Here is a 14,247-nt window from a genome sequence, read left to right on the forward strand (position 1 = left end):
TGGTCTGCTAACCCCTAAGTCAGCAGTTCAAAGCTTCCAGCTGCTCTGTGGGACAACTTTCTACTCCCGTAAACAGTTACAGGCTTGGAAATCGCCGGGCCAGTCCTTCGTCCCATAAAGACGGTATGAGTTGGAATTGACTTTGAGGCAATGAGTTTGGTTTTGTGTTTTGATTTAAGCAAGATTACTAAGCCATTATTTAAGTAGAATAATACCAACTTTCAATTTCTGAAAAAGTTATTAAAGAAATCTTCGTGAAGAAATGATATGTGTCTTGAACATATTCTTTTCATTTAGTCGATCAGCCTTATAGAAAGGGGAAATCCGTCCAGGAGCTTGGAGAATGTGTGTCGATGGGCTTGCCAGCAACAGAAATCTGATCCCAACCACTCTGAGCACCATGACCATGCAATTTTTCTAACCAGGCAAGATTTTGGACCTGCTGGCATGCAAGGTATTTCCATCAATATGTAGGAGAAATACTTAAGGGCATGACTTCTCAAAAATTTAATCCTAAATCAGACAGTCGGTTCAAATGTTCCAAGCTGTATCACCACTTTCCACCACAAACAGCTAACCATACTTTTTTTCCCTTTTATTGCTTCTAGCATCTTCTCTGAGACTCAAAGTATTACATGCCTCTTAGGGACTGTGGTAAATTTCACTTTCCTTTAATGACAGTGCCTCTGGCTTGGGGAGGTGGGGTGCTGCTGTAAAACCATAAAACGCTGTACGTTGTACAAGTCCCGCTATCTGGAATGAGAACAGAGAGGCCAGAGAAGTGGCTGCTGCTGAAGAACTTTCTTCCAAAGTCAGATTATAGCTAGCTGATACATTTTTTTAAGTCATTTTACTGGGGGCTCGTACAGCTCTTATCACAATCCATCCATCCATCCATTGTGTCAGGCACATGTGTACATTGGTTGCCATCATCGCCTTCAAAACATTTTCTTTCTACTTGAGCTCTTGGTATCAGCTCCTCATTTCCGCCCCCTCCCCGCTCCCCTCTCCCTTATGAATCCTTGATAATTTATGAATTACATTCTGACGTGGACTTTGGGAGAAAATGCAGACGGACTGTTTTCTTTTCATTGTAGATGGAATCCCAGGCTCTCTCTAGCAGAATGGTAACTGGAAGGCCCAGTCCCTAAAACAAGACTTAGTTGGTAGGCAAAGCAGAATGAATGGTAACCCCTGGGCACTTCCTTCCCTCAGGAAAAGGGGAGAGAGAGACCCACATGAATCCCTTTTGGAGACTATTACCTATGGCTTTCCCAAGAGAATGTGACAAAATGCTTGCAGGCAAATCATACTGCCCCTGTTTCCTGAAAAGTGCCCCCCAGCCAACTAGGCAAAGGTCCAGTAGTAATTCTTAATGGGTGTTCTCAGAAAATGAAAGTAATCGTCATTCTCTGCAGGTTATGCGCCAGTCACGGGCATGTGCCATCCAGTGAGAAGTTGCACCCTGAATCATGAGGACGGCTTTTCCTCTGCGTTTGTGGTCGCCCATGAGACCGGCCATGTGTAAGTCACTGCTGACAGCAGCAGGGCCATCAAAGGCCTCCTCTGTTTCCTCCCTGTTCGTCCGCACCGGGGGCGAGTGCATGCCAGCACGCAGTTCCACCCCCTGCCAAATGCACGGAGTTGAAACAGCGAGGAAGCCATGTACTGAAACTAAATGAGTAACCTATTGCCTGGAGGTTCATGTTATGCTTTTTGATAGCTATAGGGGAACAAATAAAAGAGTTTTTTTCCCTCATTGATTGGTTTCTGGTCCAGTTTCTCTGACTTCTAGTAGGAAGTCCCTTTGACTTCAAAATAGCCACCAGTCCCAGCATTAATCTTCAAAGTGGAAATGAAGCTTAAGCCATAGTCCCTGTGAGTCTTACCAGCGGGGTCTCCCTTTGTGTTCCAGGTTGGGCATGGAGCATGATGGACAAGGCAACAGGTGTGGTGATGAGACTGCCATGGGAAGTGTCATGGCTCCCTTAGTGCAAGCCGCGTTTCATCGGTATCACTGGTCCCGATGCAGTGGTCAAGAACTGAAAAGATACATCCAGTACGTCCCTTGCTGCATGTCACAGGAGCATTTCTGCTATAATATGAGCACAAGCAGGACACTGACTACTAACTTAAACCCCATGGTCCTAACAAAACTCCCAGTGAATGCAAACGGTTGTTCATAATAAACATGTTCATAATAAACATGTTCATACTCAGAGTAGCTGGTAGAAGAATTCCATAATACAATCAAGATATTGTAAAATATAAGCCCCAAGTTTAAATGTTTTTAACTGAGCTTTCTCTCTACTCAGTTCTTTCTCTCTAATCAATGTCTTTGATTAATGGTCAAAGTTGGGTTGAATATACAGGGAGGATAATTGTCAGGTGGTTCCCGTTTATTATATCCAAAGTGGGTATCAGGGTCTGTGCTGCTATAAGATTTGGGGGTGCAGCTAGCAATCCGGAATAATGTGCACTAGCATCCTAAGTCATATTGGGTGCACTTTCACCCAATCAGCAGGGGAATCAGCACGTAGTCTCTTCTAAATGGAACTGAAACCCCAGCCCTCAAACTGTGTACGTTTTAGACCTGCCTCTTCTGGTCTGATGAAGTCGCAGGGTCTGTCAGCTCATTTTAGGACATGATTGGAAACAACAATCCATTAACTGCATGTGTATATTCCTTTTCAGTTCCTACGATTGTCTCCTGGATGACCCTTTTGAACATGACTGGCCCAAACTCCCAGAACTTCCTGGAATTAATTATTCTATGGACGAGCAATGTCGCTTTGATTTTGGTGTTGGCTATAAAATGTGCACTGCGGTACGTCAATTACAGTCCATCTAGATTTTATGACTTGTAACTTATTTGCTTAGCTCCTGTCTGGTCAGCAGTATGCATTGATTAGCTCAAAACCAATACTGTCTGTTGTATTTGAGCGTTGCTACATGCAAAATTTAGTGACTGAAAGTTATAATTTAATACTTATAGCAGAAAAAAGGATGGAGGTGTGTTTTTTGTTTTGTTTTTTACAGTTCAAAAAGCCAGGCTTTACAGAGGTTTGGTTACATGAATTTGGTAAATAGAGGAGCAGGACTTTGAAATGTTGGTTGTCTTGCTCCTCCCATTGGCTTTTTTTCTCATTTTGTTTTCAGACACGAATCTTAGTCTTCTGTCAGTGGTTCTCAACCTTCCTAATGCCGCGACCCTTAAATACAGTTCCTCATGTGGTGGTGACCCCAACCATAAAATTATTTCGTTGCTACTTCATAACTAATTTTGCTACTGTTTATGAATTGGATGACCCTGTGAAAGGGTTGTTCGGCCCCCAAAGGGGTCGTGACCCACAGGTTGAGAACCACTGCCTTAGATAGCTTGCTTTTCCTAATCATATTGTCCAGGATTCTGTATACATGTATCTGTGACCAAGGAAATGATTGTGCATGAGAATCATGTGCAAGTCATCTCATAAAGCAAAGGACTAGAATGCAGGCTGCCCTTTGCAGATCATGTGGGTCAGGTCCTAGGTCTGTCCAATGATTAGATAAGTATAAGGTCTTGAGCGCCATGTTTACCGTCTCTGTTGCTCAGTTTGCTCGTGAGCATAATATGGGAAAATGAGGATTTAATGCCGCTAAAGTGTTTAGCACAATAGAGGCACAGGTGGAGTCTGTTAAAGCTATTCTTCCATGTGCCTATTTAGGTTAGAGTATATTTGATTAAATGTCTGTGCTGATATTTAGTAGTTCATAAAATAAGAAAGGAAAGAGTTTTGCATATTTAAAGAACATTTGTTTATTAGAACAATAACAGTTATTTCACGGTACTGAGAGGCATGACCTGTGCCTGTGGAATCTTCCAAATGATGACATTGACAACTATTTTTATCTATAAGGTAAATACTGTCAGCTCCTGAGTACATCAATTAAAGTTTTAACACTGAAAATTATGAAGGGGTGATTCAAAGCTGTGGAATAGTACAATTTTTGCAGTAAGTAACAGAGATTATGATCCCCCAAAAGTCCAAAACTGGTAGCAGTAATAAAAAACTATGATTATTTGGTGAATTACCATATCTCCCTGCCGTTAAGTTGATGCCGACTCATAGCGACCTTAAAGGACAAGATAGAACTACCCTGTGAGTTTCTGAGACTGTGATTCTTTAAGGGCGTAGAAAGCCCCATGTATTAGTCTACGTACTTTGGAGAAACAAATCCACGGCGACTCATGTATAAGAGAGAGTTTTATGTAAAGAAAATGTGCATCATGAAAACATCCCAACCCAATGCTGCCCAAGCCCACAAGTCCAACATTAACCCATTAACCCAACACCAGTCCACAAAGTCCTCCACCTCACAAAACAGAGGCAATGATGCCGACTGCAGGAGGAAAGCTGAGTCAGTGAACGAACAAGCATCTCAGCACTAACAGGGGTCTCCACACGGCTGCTCCAGTACCCAGGGCTGCTTCGGAATAGGTCCATGTAGCTTCTCCTTTGGGCTGTCTTGTAGGAAGTCAATCTTGCAAGCTGAAGCAGGGAACTGCTAAGGCAGCTGCGCCTGGTACAAACATCACAAAACAAGAGACCCGAGAACTAGAAAGGCGAGGCTCACCACCCATTTATCCCTCCACCTTTCAATTAGCCCCACATGTGATTACCGGCCAGGCTGGCACAATTAACTAACTCACCCCATCTTTTTTTCCCTCAAAGCCGATGGTGGTTTCAAAGTGGGGACTTGCAGTTAGCAACCCAGTGCATAACCATTGCAGGCAATGAATAATTAAAGTAATATTTAATACTTTAAAGACTCTAAAGAATGTTAAAATGCTTATATTTATATAGAAAGACTGGAACAAGTGGAGGAAAAACACATACAAATATTTATGTGTGCTTTAATTAAATTTGACTGTTCCATAGCACAGTAAGAATTTTTGTTATATATTCTTAGAGTGAGAAAATCAAGAATACTATCCTACTTGTAGCCAAAAGTGTCCACTACTCACCTATATCTTCAGCCACAGGAGAGGGTTTCAAATCATTTGTGGAAAGCAAAGTGAAAAGGCAATGACATTTCTTCACAAACTTTTTGAAGTTCCCTTGTATATCATTGTGAGCATCAATATATGGACAGTCTATAATCTATGTAAAGGTATTGAGAAAGCTTACTGTACTTTAAGTAGTTATGTTATATAGAAAGTTTGTTTATTTTTCTTTTAGTAAACTGATTATTATGGATTTTTTTCATAATTATAACTGTCTGGTTCTTGGGTGCTCCTGTAGGCCAGTGGGGAAGTGCTCCACTGCTAACCAAAGGGTGGTGATTGGAACTCTCCAGCCACTTCATAGGAGAAAGATGTGGTGGTCAGCTTTCTGCCTTCTTTTTTAATAACAAATGTTAATTGCCAATTAGCCGGGTGCTTACATTTAAGTTCATCAACTTTATATTCAGGGGTTTTCATCACCGATGAACCCTCCAGTAGGGTGAAGGGAGCAAAGATAAAGCAATGAACTAGACTGTTGATGGGCCTTACCTGGGGTGAAATGAGAGATAGTACTCCACGAGAGGGGGAAGCGGTCCTTCGGTCTCCTTTCTTGAAGATTGCATCTCTGCTTGCATAGTGGCTTATGCATTGGACTGCCTATGGATTGGACTGCAGTTTGAAACCACTAGTCCTCAGGAGAAAGATGAGTCTTCCTACTCCTTTAAAGATTTACAGCTTTAGAAACCTACAGAGGCAATTCTACCCTGTCTGACAGGGTCACTATGGGTCAGAATCATAGGAGAAAGATGTGATGGCGTTTTGGCATGTTCTTAGGGGCCAATTGTACTCTCTTCGGTAGGTTGCTATAAGTCAACTCCATGACACTGGATTAGGGCTTTTGGGTTGCATGTCACTCATAAGGAGCTCCCGAGTGGTGCAAATAGTTAAACCCAAGACTACTAGCTAAAAGGTGAGGTAGTTCAAACTCACCTGCCAAGGAGCTGCCTAGGAAAATAGGCCTTAGGATCCACTTCTTATGGAGCAGTCGTCTGTGAACCACCTGAGATTGTCGTGAACCAGAATGACCTTGATAACAGCTGTCAAGGGCATCTAGTTCATACCTACAAAGAAGCCACTGCGATGGCATGAAAGCTAGACAACAATGACAAATACCACGTTTAAGCTATTCATAGAATTGCTAACTTTTTGTGAAATTCCAAGATTGCCTATTTAAAAAGCATGAAAATACAAGCGTAAATCGGAAAGCATTGTGTCAAAATTACAGAAATCTTTAAAAAGATGGTGTTCTTAGTTGTTGACATAACCTTCAGCTTGGCTCACATACTTCTCGAGGCAGTGTTTCTGTATCTCTGTATCTCTACCCTTTCCCCAAGGAATTTCTCAATGTATACCACATTAAAATATCCACTTTGGCATCCTCAAGGGGTTCAGATTGTGTTCCTTAAACATGTTTTGTTATTGTTGTTGTGTTGCTTTGTTTTTAATGTTGGGAACCGAAGGCAGCCTGAAGGTGCCACATCTGAGTTATAGGATAAGGTGAAAGGGTAACGCTTCCCAATCAGATTCATCTAGGACAGCCCTTGCCATCCTCTAAGAATGAGAGAGCACATTGTCCTGATTGGGGGAAAAATTCTCCACGTAACTTTCTTGACCTTTTTTCTCACCAATCCAATTTCCTTAAAACTTCTTTATATTGAATCCTCCAATCTCATCCAGCGTCCTTTGAGAAAATCTATCAAGATCACCTTTATTTATAGTCTCCATAAACTTCAGTGCTTGAATGCAGCCCTGTAAATCTCTTCAGAAGCCATGCTTTTTGATTGGAGTTTATCCTGAAGACAACCTAACAAGATTTCAACAAGTTACAAGATTTAAACAAGTTAGTACTGAAAGAACTTGTCTGCAACTATCCAGTGATCACAGAGACATGTTTAAACATATCTCCTTTGGAATAAACATCTGCAAGAACGAACTGGAACCCCAGTACCAATACATTTTGATTCACCTCCCTGGAAAAGCCATTGTTTATCCTTAATTTACGAACGCAGACTGAAAGGATGCTCTACTTGAAATTCTGATGCAGTGCTTTCTCATGGCAGGCCACAGCCTTTTATCATGAACATGAAATGAGCATGTACAAGAGGAAGGACACGAAGATACTGTATTTCAATGAGAGTTTGATTCTCTCTTCCAGTTCCGAACCTTTGACCCATGTAAACAGCTGTGGTGTAGTCATCCTGATAATCCCTACTTCTGTAAGACTAAAAAGGGACCTCCACTGGATGGGACTGAATGTGCTGCTGGAAAAGTGAGTATATGTGCCTACGCATAGACAGGAATGTTGCATAGTGGTCATCCAAGAGAGGCTGTGAAAATATGTGTGTATATAGCTGTACTGCCATTATACACGAGGGTCCATTATGGCAATACACTGATAAAATGTTATTCATATTTTCATGTACGAGCTAATACAACATATTACCTTAACATATGAATACACTCCCTACTTACTTATTGATGCATTGAGTTTCTGAAAGTCAGGCCATTACCCCAAATTAGTGCTATGTATAAAGGAGGGGGATCGGAAGAAAGCCCCCAGGCCAGGACTCTGGGAACAACTGTGTCCCTTGCACACTGTGCTCTGAATTCCCAGGCCCTTGTGGCTGCTGTAACAAATTCCCACCAATTTGATGGCTTGAAACAACAGAAATTTATTCTCCCAAATTTCTGGAAGCTAGAAATTCATTTGTTTCCCTGAGCTGAAATCTTGGTATCAGTGGAGCCACGCTGCCTCCAGAGAAGCCAAGAGCGACTCTTGCCTCCTGTAATGTGTGGCGGCTGCCACCGTTCTCCGGCTGTTGGCAGCAACACTCCCGTCTGTGCTTCTGTGTTCACGTTACCTCCTCTTCTTTCCCGTAGGTCACATCTCCCTTTGCTTATCATTTATTGGGACTTTTAAAACTTTGCAATGGCATCTGAGGCCACCTGGATAATCTCCATTTATCAAAACCTTTCATTTACTCCAATCTGCAAAGACAAACCGCACCACCACCACCACCCCCCACCACCCCCCACCCCCGCCTCACACACACACACACACACACCCTACCTTTTATCCCCCCTAATATTCTATGAAGCTACTAAGTCCTTATTTCTGTCTTTGGGGCCACCGTTCACTCCCCTGCAGATGAATAGGAAGTCACTGCTGAATAGAATATCCAACCCCCTGCTAGTAGGACTTGATTTACTTGCATTTCCTTGCAAAAATCATGTGAATTTACATTTGGCCCAGCTCCTTGGGGAAAGATGCCCAGAGGGTTTAAATCTCAAGTGGTGTGGTCAGGACTGAATGCCCAGAAACTGGCTGAGCACCAAGCTCCACTCCTCACAAGGGGAAAGATACCCAAACTCAGAACAAAGGCATGTTAAGAACTCAATTTGAAGAGCCCTTCTAGTTTTGAAATTGGGAATTGTAGACAGGACTGCAGTTGGCAAAGAAAATGTATATAGCCTTTTAGTGTTATGTAAATCCTTTAAAGCTCTATTTCAAATGTGAATAAGCGGTGTTTGCTGTAAGAATTTATGCATTATAATAGTAAAAGCTTGCAATTATTAGTGTTTATACAATGATAGACACTCTGTTAAATACACTGCCTAAAATATCTTTTGACTCAGTTAATTGACTCATTTCTGCTTTATGAAAAGTGGCCTGTAAGTCAGCTCTCAACATCCAATTCCCCTAAATATACTTGTGTCATGTTTAAGTGTACTAGAGTTGAATTTTAGGAAACACACAGTTCTATGTAGTTTGAAGAAAGCAAATCAAAATATTGGAAAGGAAAGAAACTACTGTTTCTGGAGTACCCACTTTGGGCTAGACACTGTATGTTAGGGACCTCTGTACTATTGGGGTTCTATTGCTATTGTTGTCAGGTACCTACTAGTTGGTTCCACCTCTTGGTGACCTATCTGTGTACAACAGAAGAAACCGCTGCCCAGTCTTGTACCATCCTCACAATTATTTTTATGTTTGAACCCACATTGCAACCACTGTGTCAGTTCCACTTGCTGCGGGCGTGCCTCTTTTTTTAAGACCCTTTTCTTTACCAAACATGATTTCTCTCTCCAGAGACTGGTCCCTTCTGATAACATGTCCCCAGTCTTTGAGATGAAAGCTTACCATTTTGCTTCTGATTGTCCTTTTCAGATAGATTGCTTTGTTCTGATTAGGACTCAAGGAGTCCCTAGTTTAATTCTTTACTGGCCTCATTTCCTGAGCCCCAGTTTGCCGCATCTCAAAGGTAAGAATGCTATCTGTGAAGGTGATCTTTCAAAAGTATATAAAATTCCCTGTACATATACATAATTAAGGACATATTCTGTATATGTTAAATTGCTAACACCCCCCCCCCCCAATCAAGGCACATATTTTCATGTCATTCTTTTTAAAAGGAGCATATTACCTTTAAGAATCCTGATATTATTGATAATGAAAGAAGAATGGTAAATAGTACCTCACACAAGTTTAGTGCTATGATAAGTCTTATTGTTTATGGTATTTGATACTCACTGGTGAATGTATCCTTTCCAAACTCATGGGGAGGAACTTTTTTATTTAAAAGTCTGTGCTTATGAAATGCAACTTTAAATGATGTCCCTTATGCTGTACTAGTGTAAATGCTTTTGAATACTTTTAAATGCATTTTCCTTTCGAAACCAAAAAGAAACGAAGCCTTCCAACAGGTGGCTTTTCAAACCACTTCCGTTGGCGTAGGCAGAGTCGTTCATCGTTGTCTTCGCTGTCTTCTCCAGTGGTGCTATAAGGGTCATTGCATGTGGAAGAATGCTAACCAACAGAAACAAGATGGCAATTGGGGATCCTGGACAAAATTTGGCTCTTGTTCTCGAACATGTGGAACCGGTGCTCGTTTCAGGACACGCCAGTGCAATAATCCCATGTGAGTATTGCATCCCTCCCCTCCCACTGTACTGCTAATTATTTGGGGAACTAGCAGAACATATTTCATTACGTTGTTCTTACGATTCCATTTTATGAAATACACGTAATAATACAAGATGAAGAAACTGCTTGTTCACAGTGTTATAATCCACTGTCTATCTCAAATAAGCACAGTCCTCAGAGTGTAAATGATTAATTAACGTGCTTGGCCACTCACCAGAAGATTGGAGGTTCATTGCCACCCAGCGCCATCTCGGAAGAATGTTCTGGTCATTCTTCCCCAAATTAGCCATGATACACCCAATGGAGAACGATTGTACTCTGGAATACATGAGGTCACCTTGCATTGGGGTTGACTCCATTTCAGATAAACCTCCACTTAGCAATCTTGGGAAGAGGAACCGCTGATGAAGATTAGAGGCCCAAGTGAAGATTTCTTTTTGTTTTGGGTTTTTTTTTTCCAAGTGAAGATTTCATTGGTTGAAGAAGTAGCTGTGCAGCAGTTTTAAGAAACTGAGCAGAGAAAGTAGCTCCCTGTTCTCTTGGGGCTCGAACCATGTGAAGGCCTATCCGAGAAGGAGCTGGACCAGCCCTACCAGGGCTCAGAATGGGTTGACCTCAGAGTGAGGTAGCAAAAAGAAGCGTGAGGAAATTTTAGGGCAACAGTTCATTCATTCGTTCACTCAGGCTTAAATCCCCACCGAGGGCTCAGCAAACTTGATTTTGGGAAGAAAAAAAATTAACTGAAATATTGGACTTTCATGACCTTCCTCATTGTTTAGTTTCATGTGTAAGCATCCCTTTTTGTGTCTGGTGGCTGCATTTCTCTGACAATGTGTTTTAATAAAGACGATCAGCATTGCAAACTCATCATCTCAGAAAGATGACAGTAGCTTTCATGTTAGTAATAAAACCAATACCAACAATAATAGTAAGAGCAACTAAGGTTTACTGTGAGCAGGCTCTGCTCTGCGTGCTTTAGATGGTTTAACTTAGCTAATTCTCCTAACTCTCCTCAACAGAATGCAGTAGTATTATTATTTGTATTTTTCATGTGGAAACTGAGGCCTAGGAACTGTGGTAAACATTTCTTTGAGTTGTAGTTATACGTTTTGGACATGTTGGAAAATAAATTTCCTTAGTCAAAATATATGGTACTACTTTCTTGAGCCCAAGTGTGGGTTGCCCTTTCTTCCCCTCCCTGGTAGAGCTCGGAGGGTGTTTTGGAAAGGGACCAAAATGAGGAAGCGGGAGTTCATTCACTTTGTGCTGGCAGCTCAGAAGTTCTGGCTTCCTGCCCTCCAGCACTGTGTCTGGGAGCTTCAAAGGCTGGACCCAAGCCAAAAGGCCTTTTAAAATGTTGTCTTTTCTTTAGGCCCATCAATGGCGGTCTGGATTGTCCCGGTGTTAATTTTGAGTACCAGCTTTGTAATACAGAAGAATGCCAAAAACACTTTGAGGACTTTCGAGCACAGCAGTGCCAGCAGCGTAACTCCCACTTTGAGTACCAGAATACCAAACACCACTGGTTGCCACACGAACACCCTGACTGTGAGTAGATGCCTGCTTTATTTCTCCTAAGTGGTTGGTTACTTACAGCTCCGGCTTTGTCAACTCCAGTCCCCGGGCTCTTGATTCCTTTTGAAAATTTAGAAAACTCAGTGCTTACAGGAATAAATCCTTCTTAGTTTCCAAGAATATGGCTGAAGTTCTCCTTTCTCTTGAGATGTAAGGATTGTGGAGTATTTCCTGACAGACAGCATTACCATCATTACCAGTGAAAAGACCAGTGCAAAGCGAAACAATGGGAGTGCAATCTAGGCAAAGAAATAACTTCCTGATTGGACTGAAATCCCTCTCCTCGAAAGTGCTTCTGGAGTATGCCGATCATGCCTTTCTGAGTAATGAGAGAAACTCAGCTCTTTGACAATTGAATCAAGACCAATAAAAGGTCATTGTTAAATAATAAAAAGTACTTCCTGGCCTTTTACTTTGTCTTGTATATGATTTATCAATATATATGACTAGGACTCTTTTTTCAGGTTTAACTTTTCACCCATGGATTTTTAAAATTAAGTATGCTCAAATTGAAATGTCTACTGTATTTCTTATTCAAATAATAAAATAGTTACGTATCATCAGGCAGTCAATTACTGGTTTCCATTTAAAAGTGGTTTTAAAGAAAAGCTGTTAAAATTCCAAGGTGTAGCTTATTAAAAATGTATGTACTGTTTATCTATTTTGATTAATTTAGTTGCATAATTTATATTAAATTTTGTTAAGGAGGCCCTACAAGAAGCAAAATTGGCCTTTATATGATTGAGTCAAATAAAAGAGAACCTCTTTCAACCCTCTTAATAGCCATTAAAACCAATTAGGTTTTGAATTAAAGTTTATTAAGGAGCTGCTGTTAAGTCTAGCATGAGCTTATAACTCAGTTTGCCCGGGACAGTCCCAGTTTATTCCCGTTGGCCCTGAATTAAATTATTAATAGAGCCCCATTCACTCTCAGAAGCATACCACTTTGGATGACAAATTACATGGTCACCCTGGCTAAGGTAAATATGCCAAATATGCATACTTGTCTCCAATTCCTTATTTTATGTATTTGTATAGTATCCCTTGCGTTTGCAAGAAACCACATGGAAATTTTATACTTTAAAAATAGAATAGACTATGCTGTCCAAACATACCATTTTATGTAAATCATTTTATCCTTCGTACTATGCAGCCAAGAAAAGATGCCACCTTTACTGCCAATCCAAAGAGACTGGAGAGGTTGCTTATATGAAACAGCTGGTGCATGATGGGACACGCTGTTCTTACAAAGATCCATATAGCATATGTGTGCGAGGAGAATGTGTGGTGAGTTTGAATATACTTCACAGGCTTCCTATGGTGGTGTGCCACTCAATATTTAATATTGGTCATTATCTCTGAACAAAATTATTTAACTGTTTCCGAGATGTGAAGTTATATTATAATGAGAGTCTGTGGAGTAATCAGTCACTAAAATAAATTGAACTTTACTGAAATCGAACTTTGGTCACTGGAAAAATCAAGATTGGAATTGTTTTCAATGTCTATCTGGTTCTGGTACCTCCAGATTGGGACTGCAGTAGTTTAGAGACCATGCAATTGCTTTGAGTATTTTACTAGTATCTGTTAGCTATTTAAAGGAGCCCTGGTTGCCTAGCGGTTATATGTTGGGCTGCTAACTAACTGCAAGGTCAGCAGTTCGAAATCACCAGTGCTCTACAGGAAAAAGACAGGGCTTTCCACTCCTGTAAAGAGTTAATCTTGGGAACTTACAGAAGCCATTCTCTCCTGTCTACAGGGTCGCTATGAGTCCACACTGACTCAATGGCAGTGAGTTTTGTTGTCTTTGCTATGAAATGGAGGCCTGGGAGGTAGACGTTTGGGTTGCTAATCATAGGTGGTTGGTTGAAACCCATTAGCCCTCAAGAAAGATGCTGCTCTGTACTCCCTTAGGAGTTTCTAGTCTCAGACTCTGAGGGATGGCACTGGTCTTGTCCTATAAGGGTTGCTGTCAGTCTGTCTACTCAATGGCAGTGAGTTTCATTTGCTACTGTAATACAAACTTTAAGAGAGATTCACTTTTCTTTCTCTCTCACCTTCTAATTAATTATAAGTTATACCTTAAATTCCACTTGAGAAGAAAAGTAATAAAGATGCAAAAACAATAGCTTTTACCCCTTTTAAATTAAAATATAGTTTATTTTCAGGTTCATGTTACTAGTTAAATTTTAATATGAAAGTAATCTTATTCATTGAGTACACTGATCCTCAAATGTTTGACATTTCAGTATAAGAATTGTTGTTATTGAATCTCAAACATGGACACCTCACAATTGGGCTGAAATTTCCTCAGGAGTAGAATCTATCTCTTGTCCACTTTTTACCTACCACACTATCCAGTATACGCATTGTACTATTTCTCCTGCAAATTCCATCCTGAAATTAAAGTGCAATGCATGTCATTATTCTATACTGATATACAGCAAGTTCCTTAATTTGAAACACCTTCAGTTAGTTACCTATTAAATTATTGAGAAAATGTAAACTCTTCTGGCATTCAAGGATTTTCACAGCCTGTGCTATCCAGATATGCCACCTGTTCTTTCATGTAACATGAACCTTCCACTGGTTTCAATAATGTTTTTTTTTTTTTTAAATCAATTTATTGGGGCTCATACAATTCATCAAAATACATAGATCAATTGTGTAAAGCACACCTATACATTTGTTGCCCTCATTA

At 40.7% G+C, this 14,247-nt stretch overlaps 1 protein-coding gene across 1 annotated transcript in view; it reads left to right on the forward strand.

Moving 5' to 3' along the window:
• ADAMTS3 (ADAM metallopeptidase with thrombospondin type 1 motif 3) overlaps nt 1-14,247 on the forward strand; it is a 326,092-nt gene that overhangs the window by 272,575 nt on the left and 39,270 nt on the right. The window contains exons 7-14 of the mRNA XM_045284278.1: nt 298-454; nt 1,419-1,524; nt 1,916-2,059; nt 2,695-2,827; nt 7,203-7,316; nt 9,821-9,966; nt 11,344-11,519; nt 12,700-12,833. Of these exons, the coding sequence (XP_045140213.1) occupies nt 298-454; nt 1,419-1,524; nt 1,916-2,059; nt 2,695-2,827; nt 7,203-7,316; nt 9,821-9,966; nt 11,344-11,519; nt 12,700-12,833 (1,110 nt within the window). The remainder of the gene's footprint in view (nt 1-297; nt 455-1,418; nt 1,525-1,915; nt 2,060-2,694; nt 2,828-7,202; nt 7,317-9,820; nt 9,967-11,343; nt 11,520-12,699; nt 12,834-14,247) is intronic.

The sequence above is a fragment of the Echinops telfairi genome, unplaced genomic scaffold (genome assembly GCF_000313985.2).
Source record: "Echinops telfairi isolate 266 unplaced genomic scaffold, ASM31398v2 ScPeMD7_7468;HRSCAF=8506_0, whole genome shotgun sequence".
Classification (NCBI taxonomy): Eukaryota; Metazoa; Chordata; class Mammalia; order Afrosoricida; family Tenrecidae; genus Echinops; species Echinops telfairi.